Consider the following 16,467-nt stretch of genomic DNA (forward strand, 5'->3'; position numbering starts at 1 on the left):
TCACAAAGGTACGTATTTTTATCTACCTTGTTCTTGAAGTTGTTGTGGATTGAGAATGTTATGGAGTGGAATGCATTGGACAATGGTTTGAAAAATGTGTTCAAGTTATGTTTGCATGACACTCATGAAAAATTCTTTGTAAGCAAGAACTTTTTTGAGGATAAGGTCTTTGTTTCATATTCTTCTTTGAATGATTTATTTGTAGGGGGAATATGTAGTATAAAGTTGATTTGTTGTTTGGGAGATTATAGAGCAATGAATAAGTTGCATGAATATTTGTTGTGGTTGCATATGAAGAGATATGTTGAGAGGTGTTGTGAGTGGCATATTTCAAGTGCATTGTTTCTTATTCCTAGAAAACAGTGGTTGTACCTAACTATGAATATTGTGTTGGTGATAACTAGGTCTAAGAAGGGGAGGAATTTAGTGTTTTTAATGCTTAATGGAGTAATAATCATGTTTTTGCATGCTAACGATGTTGGTTTGTTTAATTTGTGCATGAGGCATTTCATGATTCTGGATATGGTTTTGAGTGTGCAAGGTATATTATTGCTTATGAGAAATATTTTTAAAGTTTCTAATTCTTTCTTTGTTTTTTTAGACAAGGGGCAAGATTTGAGGACAAATATTTTTTAAGAAGAGGAGTCTGATATGAATCAAGAAGGCACTCAAAGATTCATATTGTTCCAAGAATTGTCCCGTGATTTGCCGTCAAGAATTGAAGGATTTGGGATCCATGAAAATTTAGTTTAATAGCATAGAAATAAATTTGGACATTATTGTGATATTTTCCAAGACCAAAAGGATCAAGAAAATGAAGAAAATATTGAAGAAAATGCAAAAACACAAGGCTGGGTTTGAATCTCAAGTGCGCCCGCGTCTTGAACACGCGTGCCCGTGCCATCGCATGCAAAAGGCCTGCGCGCCCGCGCCTCAACATAGCGCGCCCGCGCTGACGGCTCGAGTTTAACGAGGAAATTACGTACTCCATGCGCGCCCGCGCGTCCAAGATTTTCACACACCGAAGGTGTTTTATGTGTGTGCGTTATTTTTGATATATTTTGATATATTGTGTTATTTTGAGTTTTATAAGTCAATTAGAAAACTTCTAGATGATATATTTGATATATTTTGCAATATTTTTGCATTATCTTCAGGATTTTGGAATTATAATCCAACTAGGAAATCTTTAGTCTAATTCTATTAGGATTCCTAGTTTAATTCTTTTATATATTGTAAAATTCTCATTCATGAGAGAAAATTTTATGATTTATTGAATTATTGATTTATATCAATTCTTAAAAATTCTTTCAAGAATTTTGCCAAAGCTTTGCTTTGTTTTTTTTAAAATAAAAAATCAAACATATCAAAGTTTAACAACTTTGTGGCGTTTGTCAATTGATTATCTTCGTGGATTGTCAGAAACAAGTTTTCTGAAGGTTCTGTTGTGATTGATTGTTTTCTTCTCGTGATTATCTGTTGCTAATTTCAAGTAAATTAGAGGTGGATATCCAAAAACTTACTTGTTCAAAAGGTCGGGACAACATTATAGAATCTGTATGTTATTGAATTGAGGGTACGATTTTAATATAGTCGTGTTTGTCTTTCATGCATCCAAGATTCGCTTCACATGGCCTCTCTGCATAAGCACGCAACCCAAACCTCTGAGAGATGCATCACAATAAACAACAAAACCACCTGTACCTGATGGAATAGTCAATATATGAGCACTGGTCAGTCTCCTCTTCAACTCAACAAAACTTTTCTCACAGGCATCTATCCAAACATACGGAGCATTCTTTTGGGTTGATTGGGTAATTGGCTTTGCAATGCTAGAAAATCCCTCAATAAATCTACAATAATACCGTGCTAAACCCATAAACTGCGTATTTCGGGAACATAAGTACGTCTAGGCTACTTAATTACTACCTCAACTTTACTTGGATCAACTGCAATCCCTTCTTCTGAAACCACATGACCAAGAAATACAACTTGGTCCAACCAAAACTCGCACTTGGACAACTTGGCATATATCTTGTAGTAACCCGTATCCAGAATTAACGATTAATGCGTAATTAATCATGTAATCATGTTTAGACTAAGTAAAACATGATTAAGAAAATTCCAAATGGATTAATGGAGTCCAGAAATGGATTCAGAACACTCAAAAATGGTGGGTAAGGTTCGGAAGGTTCGGACGCTCAAAACCTGAGTTCGGAGGATCTGAACATGGGCGGAGGCAGGCTTCGGAGGCTCTGAAGACTTCGGACGATCCGAAGTGGGTTCGGACGATCTGAACTATAGCCCAGCCAGCTATCCCAAATTAATATGTCATCGGTGATGTCATCCGGACAGAGTTCGGATGATCCGAATAGTGTTCGGGATAGGTGCATGGTTGCATGCGATTGGATTGAAACGTGGCGGAGATCGGAAGATCCGATGAGACGATCGAACGGCCCGAAGTAGTTCAGACACTCCGAAGGCTAGTTCGGACGATCCGAACTTGTTCTATAAATATGAGGTCCGAGCTCCTCATTTGGTGCAAATTCCGAAATCCTCTCCTTTGCCCACGTGGCTCTATTTTAGGGCTTTGGGTACTCTTATTTTAAAGTTGGAGTAGGGAAAATATTCTAGCATAGTCAGACAGTGTCTGACATAGTAGCGGAGCGGTGCTCGTGTAGCAGAGCAGTGCTCAAGGCTGTGGAGCTGCAGCAGGGGTGTGCCCCTAGTTGCGGGATAGTCGCCATCAGTGGGCTGACGACGGACGCAGGTATAGCTATGGTCTCCTTAAATTATATAGGAGTATGCAATAGCTTAGTTAAGGCTTTTAGAGCTTAATTAATGATGCATGTATATTTGCATTGTAGAGTTGATGATAGGCTTGGAACCTAGAGTGGGACTGCTAGGACTGCCTGTAGAAAGGTACGTAAGTACTGACTGAGATAGCCAGCGGTTTTTGCATGCTTATATGTTTCATTTGTGTGTCATATTATTATGCAGCATGTGCATATCATATTGTGTTTGTACATCTTTTGAGATGAGCTTTGGAGGGTCGCTCAGCCCTGTTCGGACGGTTGATGTCGAGCGCCCCGCGATCGACGGGTTAGCCGGCACTGGCTTCTGTAAGACACGGTCTACGTCCATTGGGAATGAGCAGTGTACACATTTTTTGCTCCTCGGGTTGTACCAATCATGTCCTAGGCGCCATTACTGAGTAGTTATATATAGTTATCCCATATATGGATACCCTGTCATTTGCATGCATCATGTTTGTATGTTTTACCCATGCTTTCGTATTGAGCTTAGAGTTCACGTCCAGTCTTTTCTGTGTATATGGGCACCCCATTCGACAGGGTAGGTGTAGGTGCAGGTTTTAGCACCAGGAGCTCGGAGTAGTCAGTGATCAGTGGAGACAACAAGATTAGCTGTAGGTTTTGCCCTTTAGGCTCATTAATTCGATTAAGTTGTATAATCGAATTTGTTTAACCGGTTGTATTCTGCCGGTCTGCTTTTATTTAAGTCTTCCACAACGATTTATTTTAATGCATGCTTAATTATGCTCTTAACTCTGATTAGGTAATGGATCCGGGTTGGGTCGCTACATAACTGCTCTTTTCTCAAAATCTGCAAGATAATCCTCAAGTTCCCTGTATGTTCAATCTCATTCTTAGAATAGATCAGAATATCATCAATAAATATCACAACGAACTCGTCAAAATAATTCTGAAAAATTATGTTCATTAAATCCATGAATATAGCAGGAGCATTCGTCACTCCAAAAGGCATAACATGGAATTCAAAATGCCCATACCTGGTTCTAAATGCGGTCTTGGGCACATCTGCTCTCTGATCCTAAATTGATGATATACAGATCGTAAGTCAATCTTTGAATAGATGGAAGAACCTTGTAATTGATCAAATAAATCATCTATTCGGGGCAAAGGGTACTTATTATTTACCGTGGCTTTATTCAATTGTCGATAGTCGATACATAATCTCATCGACCCATCTTTTTTTCTTACAAATAACACTGGAGCACCCCAAGGTGACACACTTGGTCTAATGTATCCCTTGGATAATAGATCTTCAAGTTTCTCTTTGAGTTCCTTAAGTTCAAGTGGTGCCATTCTGTAAGGAGCCCTCGAAATAGGTAAAGTACCAGACATCAATTCAATACCAAATTCAATCTCACGGATTGGAGGAAAAGCCGGAATTTCATCTTGAAACACATCTGCAAATTCTTTCACAACTGGAATGTCTACTAATCCTGGGCTAGATTTCAGTACATTTACTGCATAGACCATGAATCCTTCGGCACCTCTCTACAGTAAACGTATCATAGTTAACAGTGAAATCATAGGGATCATAGCTCTAGAACCCTTACCATAGAATTTCCAGTCGTCTGCCATCTCTGTTCTAATCTGACAACTTTGTGGAAAAAATCCACTGCAGCCCTGTACTTGGTCAGTACATCAATGAAAGAGTGGGTGCCCGGTGAGCCAACTTGTGGCTAAGGGCTTTGATGACTCTTTGTATAAACAATCTTTTGTTTAATATAATTTACACTTTTATTAATGGCAATGACTTTATCTTTCTTCATATTGTTATATTGAGATATACTATTGTTGTTTTGATAAAGACCTTGAATATACTATAGTGTATGTAAGATGTGGTAGAACATGGAGATGTCTATCATGAAACACATCTTATAGTCACTGTGTATTCTAAACTGTTCCTAGTCGATTGAGCCGTCCGATAATAAGGATAAGGATCGCTCGAGTTTGAGACTAGCATTTGCGATGCAGAGTACCACGTTTCATTGGTAAGGAACATAGAGATGTTCGAAGCATGCAAATGGATATTCATACGATGAATGATCGAACTACCCTATCCGGACTTTCCAAGTGGTTATCACTTATCGAGTGGATAAAGTCCGCGGTTTTGGTTGTACACCATTAGTCCTTATTACTTGAAACATCATTGAGACTCTATATGCTAGTACTGTGCTTTGACTCGTTTACCGACTCTATTGGGGTCATCAGGTGTCGGGATTGGGTACAGTTACAACACATATAGGAGTCGATGCTTTGTTGTCAAGGATTCACCACATACTTGCGAGTGTGGATATCCTATGCGATCTGAGGAGATATTAGTGTGACGAATCTCTGGCCAGAGTACATGATGTGTTTTAAGAAATGGTTTCTTAGTAACACATGCGATGTCACTATTTGATCTTCAAGATGTATTGCATAGTTATCGAATCTCGAACGACTCTCGATATACCAATGGTTGTTGATTCGATCGGGATATATGGATGAAGGGACCATACTGTACGCTAACCAAAATCTATTGGTTCTTGCAGGCACTATCAGTGATACCTAGGGAATCATGGGGCGATGTTGTTAGGCGCTCTTACCATGATTCGATGGGCAAGTCGGAAATTGTTGTTCCGAGTCACAAGGAGTTGTGAGCCCACGGCTAGCTGTATCCCTGAACCATTGAGGGTCACACAGAGTAATGGATTTTTAATCCCCGTTGAGATAGTTAAATTTAAAGAGTTAAATTTAATGAACAAAGAAGTTGGACTTCTTAATTATGAGTAGAGGAGTGAGATTTCCTAAAATGACATAGGGATGGGCATTTTTGGAAACCACTGAATTCGGATTCAGAAAAATTTATCTTGACTTAAAAAGTTGCAGAAATGGTTTCTGTGCACATTGGTGAAATCGGTTTATCAATCGGAGTCATGATGAATTTTATATTAATTTCTGAACATGCGGGCTTTGCTTGTCGGGCTTGAACTTATGACTAATGGGCCCTAAGCTGTTAGCGGCCTACATTATAAATAAGTTATTGCAGTACAAAAATTACACACAACAGGTCACAAAATTTTCGAAAAACCCTAGTATTTTTCTTCTGAAGTGGCCGCCCCCTTTTCCCCTCTGCTCGGTAAAATCCAGTCTGTGAATTTTGAATTACAGTCTGGTTTAACGGATCAAATTCGTTAATCTCTTCGTAGAAACTTCTGATAGATTTTCTAGTGCAATCTATCAGAGGGATTAAATATCCGTTCGTGGACCTGATTGAAGAACAGTTCGTCCATCAGTTCCAGGGATATACAACAAGAGCAAAGCAATCTGTTGGTGTCCAAAATCTCGATTCGAGATTGAAGGTAAAAATTTATAATTGTTATTTAATTTTTACACACACAATTTAATCGTAAGGTTTTGATACCCACTATGGAATCGTTCCATATAAAATTTTTAAACTTCTGCTGCACCGGGTATCAATCCTGATTGATCTGATCGCCGCGTTTTCCAACAATCAATGCCAATAATACAGACAAAATCAGACAGATGAAGCACTATACCATCAAATTCTATCACGTTCCCTTCAAATTGTAGTTCAAAACCTTTAGTAAATTTCACAGATAAATTTCTTCTACCCAATGGTGAAGAAATAACAAATTCATAAGGTAAAGGCTCAGAGGGTAAATAATTCATCTCAATAAATATCTCGGCTATGAATGTATGAGATGCACATGTATCTATCAATACATAAGCAGGATAACCAGATATAAAGCATTTACCTGCTATCACATCATCTGGTGTAGCCTGAGCTTGATCCTCAGTGAGTGCATAAACCCTCGCTTGTTGTCTAGGAAGTTTATTCAAATTCTGGCTTTCTCCTTGATAGTTTTGATCTTGCCTGTTCTAATGTTGGAAGTTTGGGGTAGTTCTTGAAGAAACTATACTTTGCGACATCTTAGAATGACTTTTAGGACACACCTTAGCAAAGTGTCCCACCTGATGGAATATATTACTGCTACCTGAAAATCCTCTACGCTGATCACTAGGATGTCTTCCTCCACACTTGCAACAATACACACCTGAGTACCCTGAACTCTGAACCGAACAAGAATATCTTGGTCCACTGAAACTCGATGAGCTATTACCTTGTCTCTTGAACTGTTTTCCTTTGGTCTTGAATCAGTCCTTTCAACCACTACTGCTACCACCTCCTTCATATCTGCTCTGTTGCTGGAACTGTGGTTGAGGGTGGCTGTGTCAGACTCAAGGACTAAAGCAAGAATGAAGTCTCTCTCAGTCTCAAGATGCCCGCTTCTGATCCATTGGCTTTATTATGGGCATCAGCAAAATTATTCGGTCGCCCAGCATTGACCTAGGTAAAGATGTTAGGATTAAGTCCATTTATGAATTGATCAGCCTTAGCATCTTCATTCTCATCAATATGAGGAGGAAATCTCAGCAAGCTCGAGAACTTAGCAACATAGTCCTCGTTGTTCAGTTCATCCTTTCTCAGACTGGAAAATTCTGCCCCTTTGACTTTTCTGTAAGAAGTAGGAAAGAACCTCCGGTAAAATTCAGTTTTAAACACACTCCAAGTAATTACGGTGCCTTGATTCTCCAAGGCTTTCTTAGTTGTCACCCACCAACTCTTGGCTACATCAAGCAATTGATGAAAAATCAGCTGGACCCTTCGTTCGTCAGAATAGTCCAACGACTCATATAGGTGCTTGATCTCTTCTAGCCAACTTTATTCTATAGGATTTTCTGTTCCCTTCAGAGTTGGTGGCTTAAAGGACTGAAATCTTTTCAACAACACCTCCATTGGCGTTGGAGTAGTATCCATAGGGTCGGTTGCAGCACTACCCTATTCAGTGTGAGGTATTCCTACTGTTCGTGGTACTTACCCAGTCTGAGTTGCTTCCTCTGTACTAGGATTGTTTCTTGTCCTACGAGGAGCAATTTTCTCTAATAATAGAAGATCAATGCGTAAAATATTAAGATATCAAAACTATCATTTCAATATCTCTCATTTTCCGCTCTTTCAATTCAACCATATTCAATTTCTTATGAAGAATCATTCTGATTCGTTCTTGAAATTCTCAAAAAGGGAATCGTTTTGATTCACTGTTCAATCATTACATGCTTTACAATTTATTCAAAGAATCAAGTAGCCACATAATCTTAAAGCAGTAAAGCATGCTCGCTTGGAATTCATGTAATAATGCAATGAAATCAATCTCATGCGAAAATCAAATAAATAGGACCCGATCTACCCCGATCTCAATCTTCTAATGTCGACTCAAGGCATCTTATTGCTTTGATACTACCTAATGTGGAGACCTCAGACTTAAAATAATCAATAAGACAGTTGGCGATGCATGCCTTACATGTGGCGACGCAACATCGCATCGCGGAAAGATTTTTTTTTTTTGTGGAGGAGGCGTGGGCGCGGGCGCGCTGAGACTTTGAAAATCTCAATATTTTTCTTCTTTTCTTGCTCCAAAAACCCGGAATGGTGACCTTTCAAAGTCTTGATCACAATATACAATAAAAAGATGTCCGAAAATCATTCAAACGAGTATAAAATGCAACAAGTTTGAAATCTCCAAATATTCAACATGTTTTCAACATTTATTTAAAATTGTTCGATTTCTAGACCCGAGCTCCACTTCTACTCTCATTTCAAATCTTTAAGGTCCTCTAAAGCTTGACCCCGAACCTCCTGTTGCAATGCACACACACAAGACAAAGCAACAGCCGGAAAATCGATGAGCATAAAAACCAAGTATGAATGACAGAACAAATGAGCATTTAAAAATTTCAATGATATCAATATAAATTCATAAGTAATCTCAATTGGATAATGCATGGGTGAAATTCATGCTCAAGAATCTGGGTTATCAAATCTCTGATTCAATCTGAATCTCGGTCTTAGGGATCCCAAGGGAAAAGAAAACACATCGTCACCACCTACTCTCCCAATCGGGGTGGGCATTGAGCTTCACAACCCCGGAATTTAGAACTATTATATAGAGTATTCTGATCATGGAAGTTGATCTACATTCCATGCCACTCAAATATAGACCCAAATGTCCGCTGCAATCTAGGCAAGTCTGCCATCAAATCTGAACAAAATATGGCTCAATATGAATTCAATATATCAAAATATTTGCTCAATCAAAGCATCTCATCTCATATATCAAATAAATAGCATGAATCATATATCGATAATCATCGAATAAAATCGAATTCACAACTTCATGTTATTCAATCAATTCATATAATTCAAATAATATTAGCAAATAAGTGTGTGATTTTATTGGGCTCAAGAATTTTAAAATCTTCTCGAGGATTCTATCCCAAGCTCTTCATTGTTTATCCATACCTCAATTTCAAGTCTGGAATGCTCAAATCTTGCAAGCTACAGCAATACAAAAATTCATAACAATTTCTCATTTGATCTCAAAATCGTATTTCAAATCAAAATCGATTCCAATATTGATCAAATCTAAATAATTCAAATCTTTCGACTCAAATTCTATAATCCACCATCCAATTCTGAAATGGACATAAAAATTTCTCCAAATCATTCCTTATAATTCTTGTTAAGCCGAATATTCAATAATTTATTCAAAATTCAATCTGACGTCATAACGTCTAAAAATCGGTTATTTCCAAAAATTATAAACACCAGTATTATCAAAATTTCATCACAATATCATCATCAATATAATCCTCAAATTTAGAAATTCATCATCCAAAATTTTCAAAAATTCTGAAAATACTTCAAAAATAAAAAACATGTTCTAACGATGGTATTCTCTCAAACCGTCTTAGATATACCATCTTTATTATCTCAAGAACATATTTATCCAACTAAAATTCGAATCCAACAACATTTAAAAATTAGAACTTTGTAGAATTTAATCATACTTACGTAGAAACGTAGCCCTAGCTGCAAGGATCGCTAAACCGTACTCGGATTGAAATTCTACCGGTTGGATTTTCTTGGATCGAAGTTTGAAAAGCTTGAGAAGACTTGGCTATGTCTCTCTCTCTCTCTCTCTCTCTCTTGATGAAGTTGTGAAGATGAGAATGATTTGAAGATAACACTTAATTCTCATTAAGTGTATTGTGTACCCAATTTTGCATTTTAGTCCCTGCTAAATACCTCAACTTCAATTTCAGTCCTTAAATTTCCTAAACTTTGAATTAAATACAAAATTCCATAAATTCTCCAATTAAATATTTTTGGGGCATTACAGCCTTTAAGATTAGATTAGCACCCGATGTCCCCACAACAGGTGGTATTAGAACGAAGTTAGTTCGTGGACTGAGATAGATGACCGGGGTAGATCGAGTCTGATTGATTTATTTTTCTTGTATGAAATTGAGTTTCTTATTTGACTATATTATTATCTTTATGCGTGTATTTTTATTTGGAAGCTATATCAAACTTGACTCTTGATCAAAACTCGAGAGACTGCATTATTATGCCAATCAGAGGGGGGGGGGACTGAAATAGAATGTTTGAATCTGATATATTGTTGTATTGTGCACTAATCTGTTTGAATATCTGATATGTCTCCTCGACAAGCAACGGTCACTAGATAGACAGTTGCTATTCCTCCCGCAGAACCAGCACCAGTACCACAGATAGTGGCAGAACCTCCAAATGCTCAGGGTAGTACATCTGTTGATCTGATGGATGCGACTGCTACTACCATGGAAACTTTGTTAAAAAGATCTCAGTCCTTTAAACCGCCAACATGGAAGGGAACTGAGAATTCTGTTGACTACGATAGTTGGTTGGAAGATATAGAGCAGTTGTTTGAATCCCTCGAATATTTTGACGGTCGCCGAATTAGACTTGTTGTACACCAACTACATGACGTTGCAAAAGGTTGGTGGATAGCAGCAAAGAAAGCATTGGATAATCAAGGTACAATCATTACCTGGTCTATATTTAAAACTGCTTTTTATCAACGATTCTTCCCAGTTTCATATAGAAAAGAAAAAGGAGCAGAGTTTGCTAGTCTGCAACAAAGGCAGTTGAACATTGAAGAATATGTTGCCAAGTTCACGAGTCTGCTGAAATTTTCTCCCCATATAGCAAACAATGATGAAGCTCAAGTTTATCAATTTATAAATGGCTTGAATCCGGATGTCTTCACTTTAGTGAATGCTGGACGACCAAATAACTTTTTTGATGGCCTTAATCATGCAAAGGGAGCAAATCTGGTATACTGAGACAGAGAGGAGCACAGTTTGTACCACCGCCAACTAGACCATCTCAGGGTCAACCACAGATTCCACCACCACCACTTAGATTCGAGGGATGAAGTGGTAGTAGCAGAAGAGATTTCTTCAGAGCTAAAGGGAAGCAGTTTAAGAAAGCAGGCAGCAGTTCTTCTATCTCTAGTGGACAAAGAAAGTTTATGTCTGGACAAATTTCAGGTTCTTCTGGAGTATAATGCAACAAATGTGGAGGTCGTCATGCCAGCGACCAATGTAGAGGTGTATTTGGCAGTTGTCATATTTGTAATCAGACAAGACATTTTGCGAGAGTTTTCCCGCAACGTGGTCCTGAGAGAGCAGCTGGTGGAATTTCATCTCGACCAGCACCTCAGTCTGATAGGCAATCCTTTGAAGTACACTCATTTTAGCCGCAACCATAGGCTAGATAGGAGGAATCCAGACAGTGAGCCAACCACCAAGACAACAGGCTCCAGTGTTTGAATTGACAGAGAAGCAAGCACAGGCAGCACCTGATGACGTTATAGTAGGAAACTGCTCCTTTTTTGGTTATCGTGCTTATGTTTTGATTGATACAGGTGCATCACATACATTTATCTCTGAACAATTTTCTATATTACATGCTTTGCCTATTGAGCCATTTTCCACTGTAGTATCTGTCACTTCACCTTTGGAGACAGGTATCATATCAGTGAAATCCGTTAAGAATTGTATACTACAGTATGAAGGCAATGGGAATGAGATAGACTGTATTGTGCTTGGTTTTTCAAACTTTGATTGTATTATCGGCACTGACATGTTAACCAAGTACAGGGCTACAGTTGATTGCTTTCATAAGGTTGTGAGATTCAGACCAGAGATGGCAGACAAATGGAAGTTTTATGGTAAGTTTTCACGAGCTAGAATTCCTTTGATATCTGTATTGTCTATGACTCAATTATTGCAGAAAAGAGCAGAGGGATTTCTGATTTATGCTATAGATGTGATGAAAACTAGCCCGAAGTTGGTAGATTTGTCGGTGGTTAGTGAATTCGCTGATGTCTTTCCTGATGAGATTCAAGGATTGCTTCCAGATCGAGAGGTAGAATTTAGCATTGAACTGATGCCAGGTACGCAACCTATTTTGAAAGATCCTTACAGAATGGCACCAGTTGAATTGAAAGAATTGAAGGATCAACTTGAAGATCTTTTGGCTAAGGGTTACTGATAGTCGTGTTTTATTTGCATTTATTAATATTATTTTGTTAGTAGTTTGCATGCATTTATTTGTTTTAGTTCATGTTTTATCTTAGTTTTGTTGTTTGCATGCATTTAGCTTCATAACATACTCCCGGTTTTAATGTGTAGGAGATATCAAATTTGAAGAATAAAGGCATAATATTGGAAAAAGTTCACGCGCTCGATCCCACGTACTCATAGGATCGAGCGCGGCATCTGGAGATTCAAGGCAGTGAGAGAGACATTTTTAACGCGCTCGATCAAACGTACTCATGCGATCGAGCGCTCTTGTCTGTTCGGGAAGATTTATTTTAATTTTGAAAAATTTGCTATTTTAGATTCTAGGATTTATTAGGCTTTTAATTCCGTTTTGGAGAGATAATTATCAGACTTTTGGAGACTACCTTGGAGGCTAGGTTTTATTTTACATCTCTCTCAAGTTTTCTTCTTTTCTTTGGAATTTTTCTTGTGTTTGTGATGAATCGTTGTAGCTAAACTTTATTTCTTAGTTGAGGGAGACAAAACCTTGATATAATTTGTTCATGAGATTTGATTTTCAGTGTTTAATTCTTATTAAGTATCAATTTCTGATCTGTTTTATTTCATGTTTGTATGTGAATTTCTTAGACTGGCCATCCTAGGATTTTGCTACATAACTATAGCTAAATTAGAATTCAAATCCGTAATTGTTTGAATCAACTAATTTGCGAAACAACTACGTTTGATATTTTCTGCTGTTGAATTTATTAAATCATAGGGTCAATTATTGACTAGGCTAAATACAACCGCTGGTGTTTGTGTTGTCTAGATTCGTCAGTTTTACTCGTTTGAATTCTACCTTAGATTTAAATCTAGATCGCTGGAATCTGGATTAATTTATTGTTAAGGGTTAATCTAGAACGCTGGTGTCTAATTAACTAAAATTAAGGTGAAACAGGAATTTTATTTTCAATGACGAATATTTGATATGATTAATTATTTTTAGGGAATCGATGATTGAATGAATAAATATTAAGGGTGTAGTCGACCGATACCAAGACTCGTCTCCTATTGATTTCTTCAACTTAATTTTCATTCTTGCATGCTAGTGATTTTATCAATTTTTAATTGCTTAAATTTTTAGTAGTTAATCCAAAACTCAAAACCCCCTTTAGTTTATTTAGAACGCATTAAATTTACCTTTCCTCGTGGGAAAGATCCCTACTCACGCTACTACATTTTTGTGGTTATCTGATTGAGTTGGGTAATTTGGACATGATACGAATTAGCGCTACCAAATTTTGGCGCCGTTGTCGGGGATCGTTGTTTAATTTATTGTGTTCTATTTCTTTTTGTTTTGTTTTGTTTTATATCACTATCTTATATTTTCTTTGTTTCTAGTTTTCTCTCGTTCATGCTTTCAGGAGATTTTGCTGAAGAAGAATTTCTCTACGACCCAGAGATTGAAAGGACCTTACACAGGCGAAGGAGAGAACTTCGTAGGCAACAACAAGAGGCAGCTGCTCGAGCTGCTTTTCCAGAAGAAGAAGAGATGGGTGCTAATGCAAACCTGAGTCGTAGACAATTGGGCACTCCTGATCCCAATCAACAACATTTATGCATTACTTTTCCTACATTAGAAAATAATGCTACTTTTGAGCTTAAGTCTAGATTGATTAAATTATTACCTGATTTTCATGGTCTTGCAGGTGAGGACCCGAATAAACACTTAATGGAATTCCATGTGGTGTGCACGAGTATGAAACCCCATGGAGTGACAGAGGATCAGATTCAGCTGAGAGCTTTTCCTTTCTCTTTGAAGACTGCTGCTAAGGATTGGCTATATTACTTTCCCTCTGGTTCTATCATGACGTGGACGGAGATGAAAAGAATCTTTCTGGAGAAATACTTCCCAGAATCTAGAGCCGCGAACATCTGGAAGGAAATCTATGGAATCAAGCAATACACCGGAGAATCACTGCATGAGTACTAGGAGCGGTTCAAGAAGCTTTGTGGTAGCTGTCCGCAGCACCAGATAAGTGAAAATCAATTGATACAATTTTGCTATGAATGTTTGTTACATCATGACAGGAGTATGCTAGACGCAGCCAATGGTGGAGTTTTTGTGGACAAGACTCCGGTACAAGCAAGAAATTTGATAGAGAGTATGGCTGCAAATTCACAACAATTTGGCACCATCAGGAATGAGCATGTACCAAATAAAAAAACAGAGGTAAATGTCTCTTCCCTTGAGCAACAATTAATTGAATCGACATCTCTTGTGCGTCAGATGGCTGTAGGGAATGGACAACCTGCAAAGGCATGTGGAATTTGTGTTGCAGTGGGACATGCTACTGATATGTGTCCCACAATTCAAGAAGAATCGATTGAACAGGTAAATGCTACTAGAGGATTTCCAGGACCACCACAGCGGAAATATGATCCTTATTCCAACATATACAATCCTTGTTGGAAGGATCATCCAAATCTGAGATATGGGAACCCTCAAGAAAATCAATCGGGGCCTCAAGCACCACCGCACAATCAAGCTTATAGGCCACTGTATCCTCAACAGCAGAAGCATCCTCAGATTCCCAATCCGGGTGAGTTTCTCGAAAATATTCTTAAGGAGCTTGCTACTAATACTGTAACTTTCCAACAGGAAACCAGAGCAAGTATTCAGAACTTGAATACCTAGATGGGACATCTCGCCACCGCCATCAATAAGTTAGAAACACAGCATTCTAATGCTCTACCATCTCAAACAATTCCAAATCCAAGAGAGAACGCAAGTGCTATTACTCTACGAAATGGAAAGGAATTTAAAATTAAAGAGAAATAAGTGGAGGCTTCACCCAAGGAGAAGCCACATGAAGAACCGAAGGAGACTGATGGAGAAGCATCCAAGGAAGAAGCGCCAAGAGGTAAGTTCCCTCCACTTTCTGAATATAAGCCTGTTGCCCATTTTCCCTTAGCACTTAAGGAGTCTAGAAAAGATGAAGGGATAAAGGATCTTTATGAAACTTTTCATAGATGTGAGGTGAATATTCCGTTTTTAGACGCTATTAAGCAGGTACCTCGATAAGCGAAGTTCTTGAAAGAATTGTGCACAGCAAAGAGGAAGCAGACACTGAAGGGTTGTCAAAAAGTGGAACTTGGTGAGAACGTATCTGTTGTGATCCAACGAAAATTTCCCGCAAAATGCAAGGATCCAGATATGTTTTCTATCCCATTCACTATAGGGAATGTTAGACTTGAGAAGCCATGTTAGATCTAGGAGCATCAATCAACGTTATGTCATATTCTATCTATGCATCCTTGAAACTTGGTCCATTGAACAAAACTGGTATTGTTATTCAATTATCTGATAGGTCTAATGCATACCCTAGGGGAATAGTAGAAGACGTGTTAGTGCAAGTGAATGACTTGGTATTTCTTGCATATTTTTATGTGCTAGACATGGAAAATGGTGATCATAATAGTCCTATTTTGTTAGGAAAACCATTCTTGAAAACTTCCATTACTAAAATTGATGTTCACAGTGGCACACTCACCATAGAATTTGATGGCGAGGTTGTGAAATTTAATATTTATGATGCCATGAAATTTCCTGACAGTGATGATTGTGTGTTCTCTGTTGATATTGTGGATTACTTGGCACAAGATTATTGTGAGCATGCAGGAAAAGATGATCTAGAGTTGGCTCTCGTTGCACCCATTCAGCAGGATGATGGAATTGGATTCAGCGAAGAAGTGAAGGAGATTGAAGGAATTCTGAATAGTTCGCCTGAGCTACTTCAGTCAGGTAATGTCTCTTACATATCTTTACCAATCTCTAATACTCAGCATCTTCCATCTATTTTGTAGGCACCAGTGGTTGAACTAAAGATACTTCCAAAACATCTCAAGTATGTTTTCCTTGGAGAAGGAGAAACATTACCAGTCATCATCTCCAATAGTTTGGAAGCCGACCAAGAAGAACATCTAGTCAAATTACTGCCAGAGAACAAGACTGCTATTAGGTGGACTATAGCAGACATCAAGGGAATTAGTCCTTCCACATGCATGCACCGAATTTTGATGGAGGAAGGAGCAAATCCCTCACGTCATCCGCAGAGAAAGTTGAAACCACCAATGATGGAGGTGGTAAAGGCTGAAATTCTGAAACTCCTTGAAGTTGGGGTCATCTACCCAATTTCTGACA

At 38.2% G+C, this 16,467-nt stretch overlaps 1 protein-coding gene across 1 annotated transcript; it reads left to right on the forward strand.

Annotated features, from left to right (window-relative positions):
• Positions 1–10,535: 10,535 nt before the first annotated feature.
• Positions 10,536–12,273, forward strand: LOC140889247 (uncharacterized). The gene is made up of 6 exons (XM_073296958.1): positions 10,536–10,752; positions 10,825–11,051; positions 11,268–11,511; positions 11,645–11,746; positions 11,919–11,950; positions 12,013–12,273. Exons 1-6 carry the CDS (start codon positions 10,536–10,538, stop codon positions 12,271–12,273), a joined length of 1,083 nt encoding a protein of 360 aa, XP_073153059.1.
• Positions 12,274–16,467: the final 4,194 nt, after the last annotated feature.

The sequence above is a fragment of the Henckelia pumila genome, chromosome 3 (assembly GCF_033568475.1).
Source record: "Henckelia pumila isolate YLH828 chromosome 3, ASM3356847v2, whole genome shotgun sequence".
Lineage (NCBI taxonomy): Eukaryota > Viridiplantae > Streptophyta > Magnoliopsida > Lamiales > Gesneriaceae > Henckelia > Henckelia pumila.

Coding starts and splice junctions, on each gene's coding strand:
- LOC140889247 (XM_073296958.1), top strand. CDS start 10,536: ATGGAAACTTTGTTAAAAAGATCTCAGTCCTTTAAACCGCCAACATGG. Junction 10,753..10,824: donor GAAAGCATTGGATAATCAAG/GTACAATCATTA, acceptor CATATAGAAAAG/AAAAAGGAGCAGAGTTTGCT. Junction 11,747..11,918: donor CACTTCACCTTTGGAGACAG/GTATCATATCAG, acceptor TGTGAGATTCAG/ACCAGAGATGGCAGACAAAT.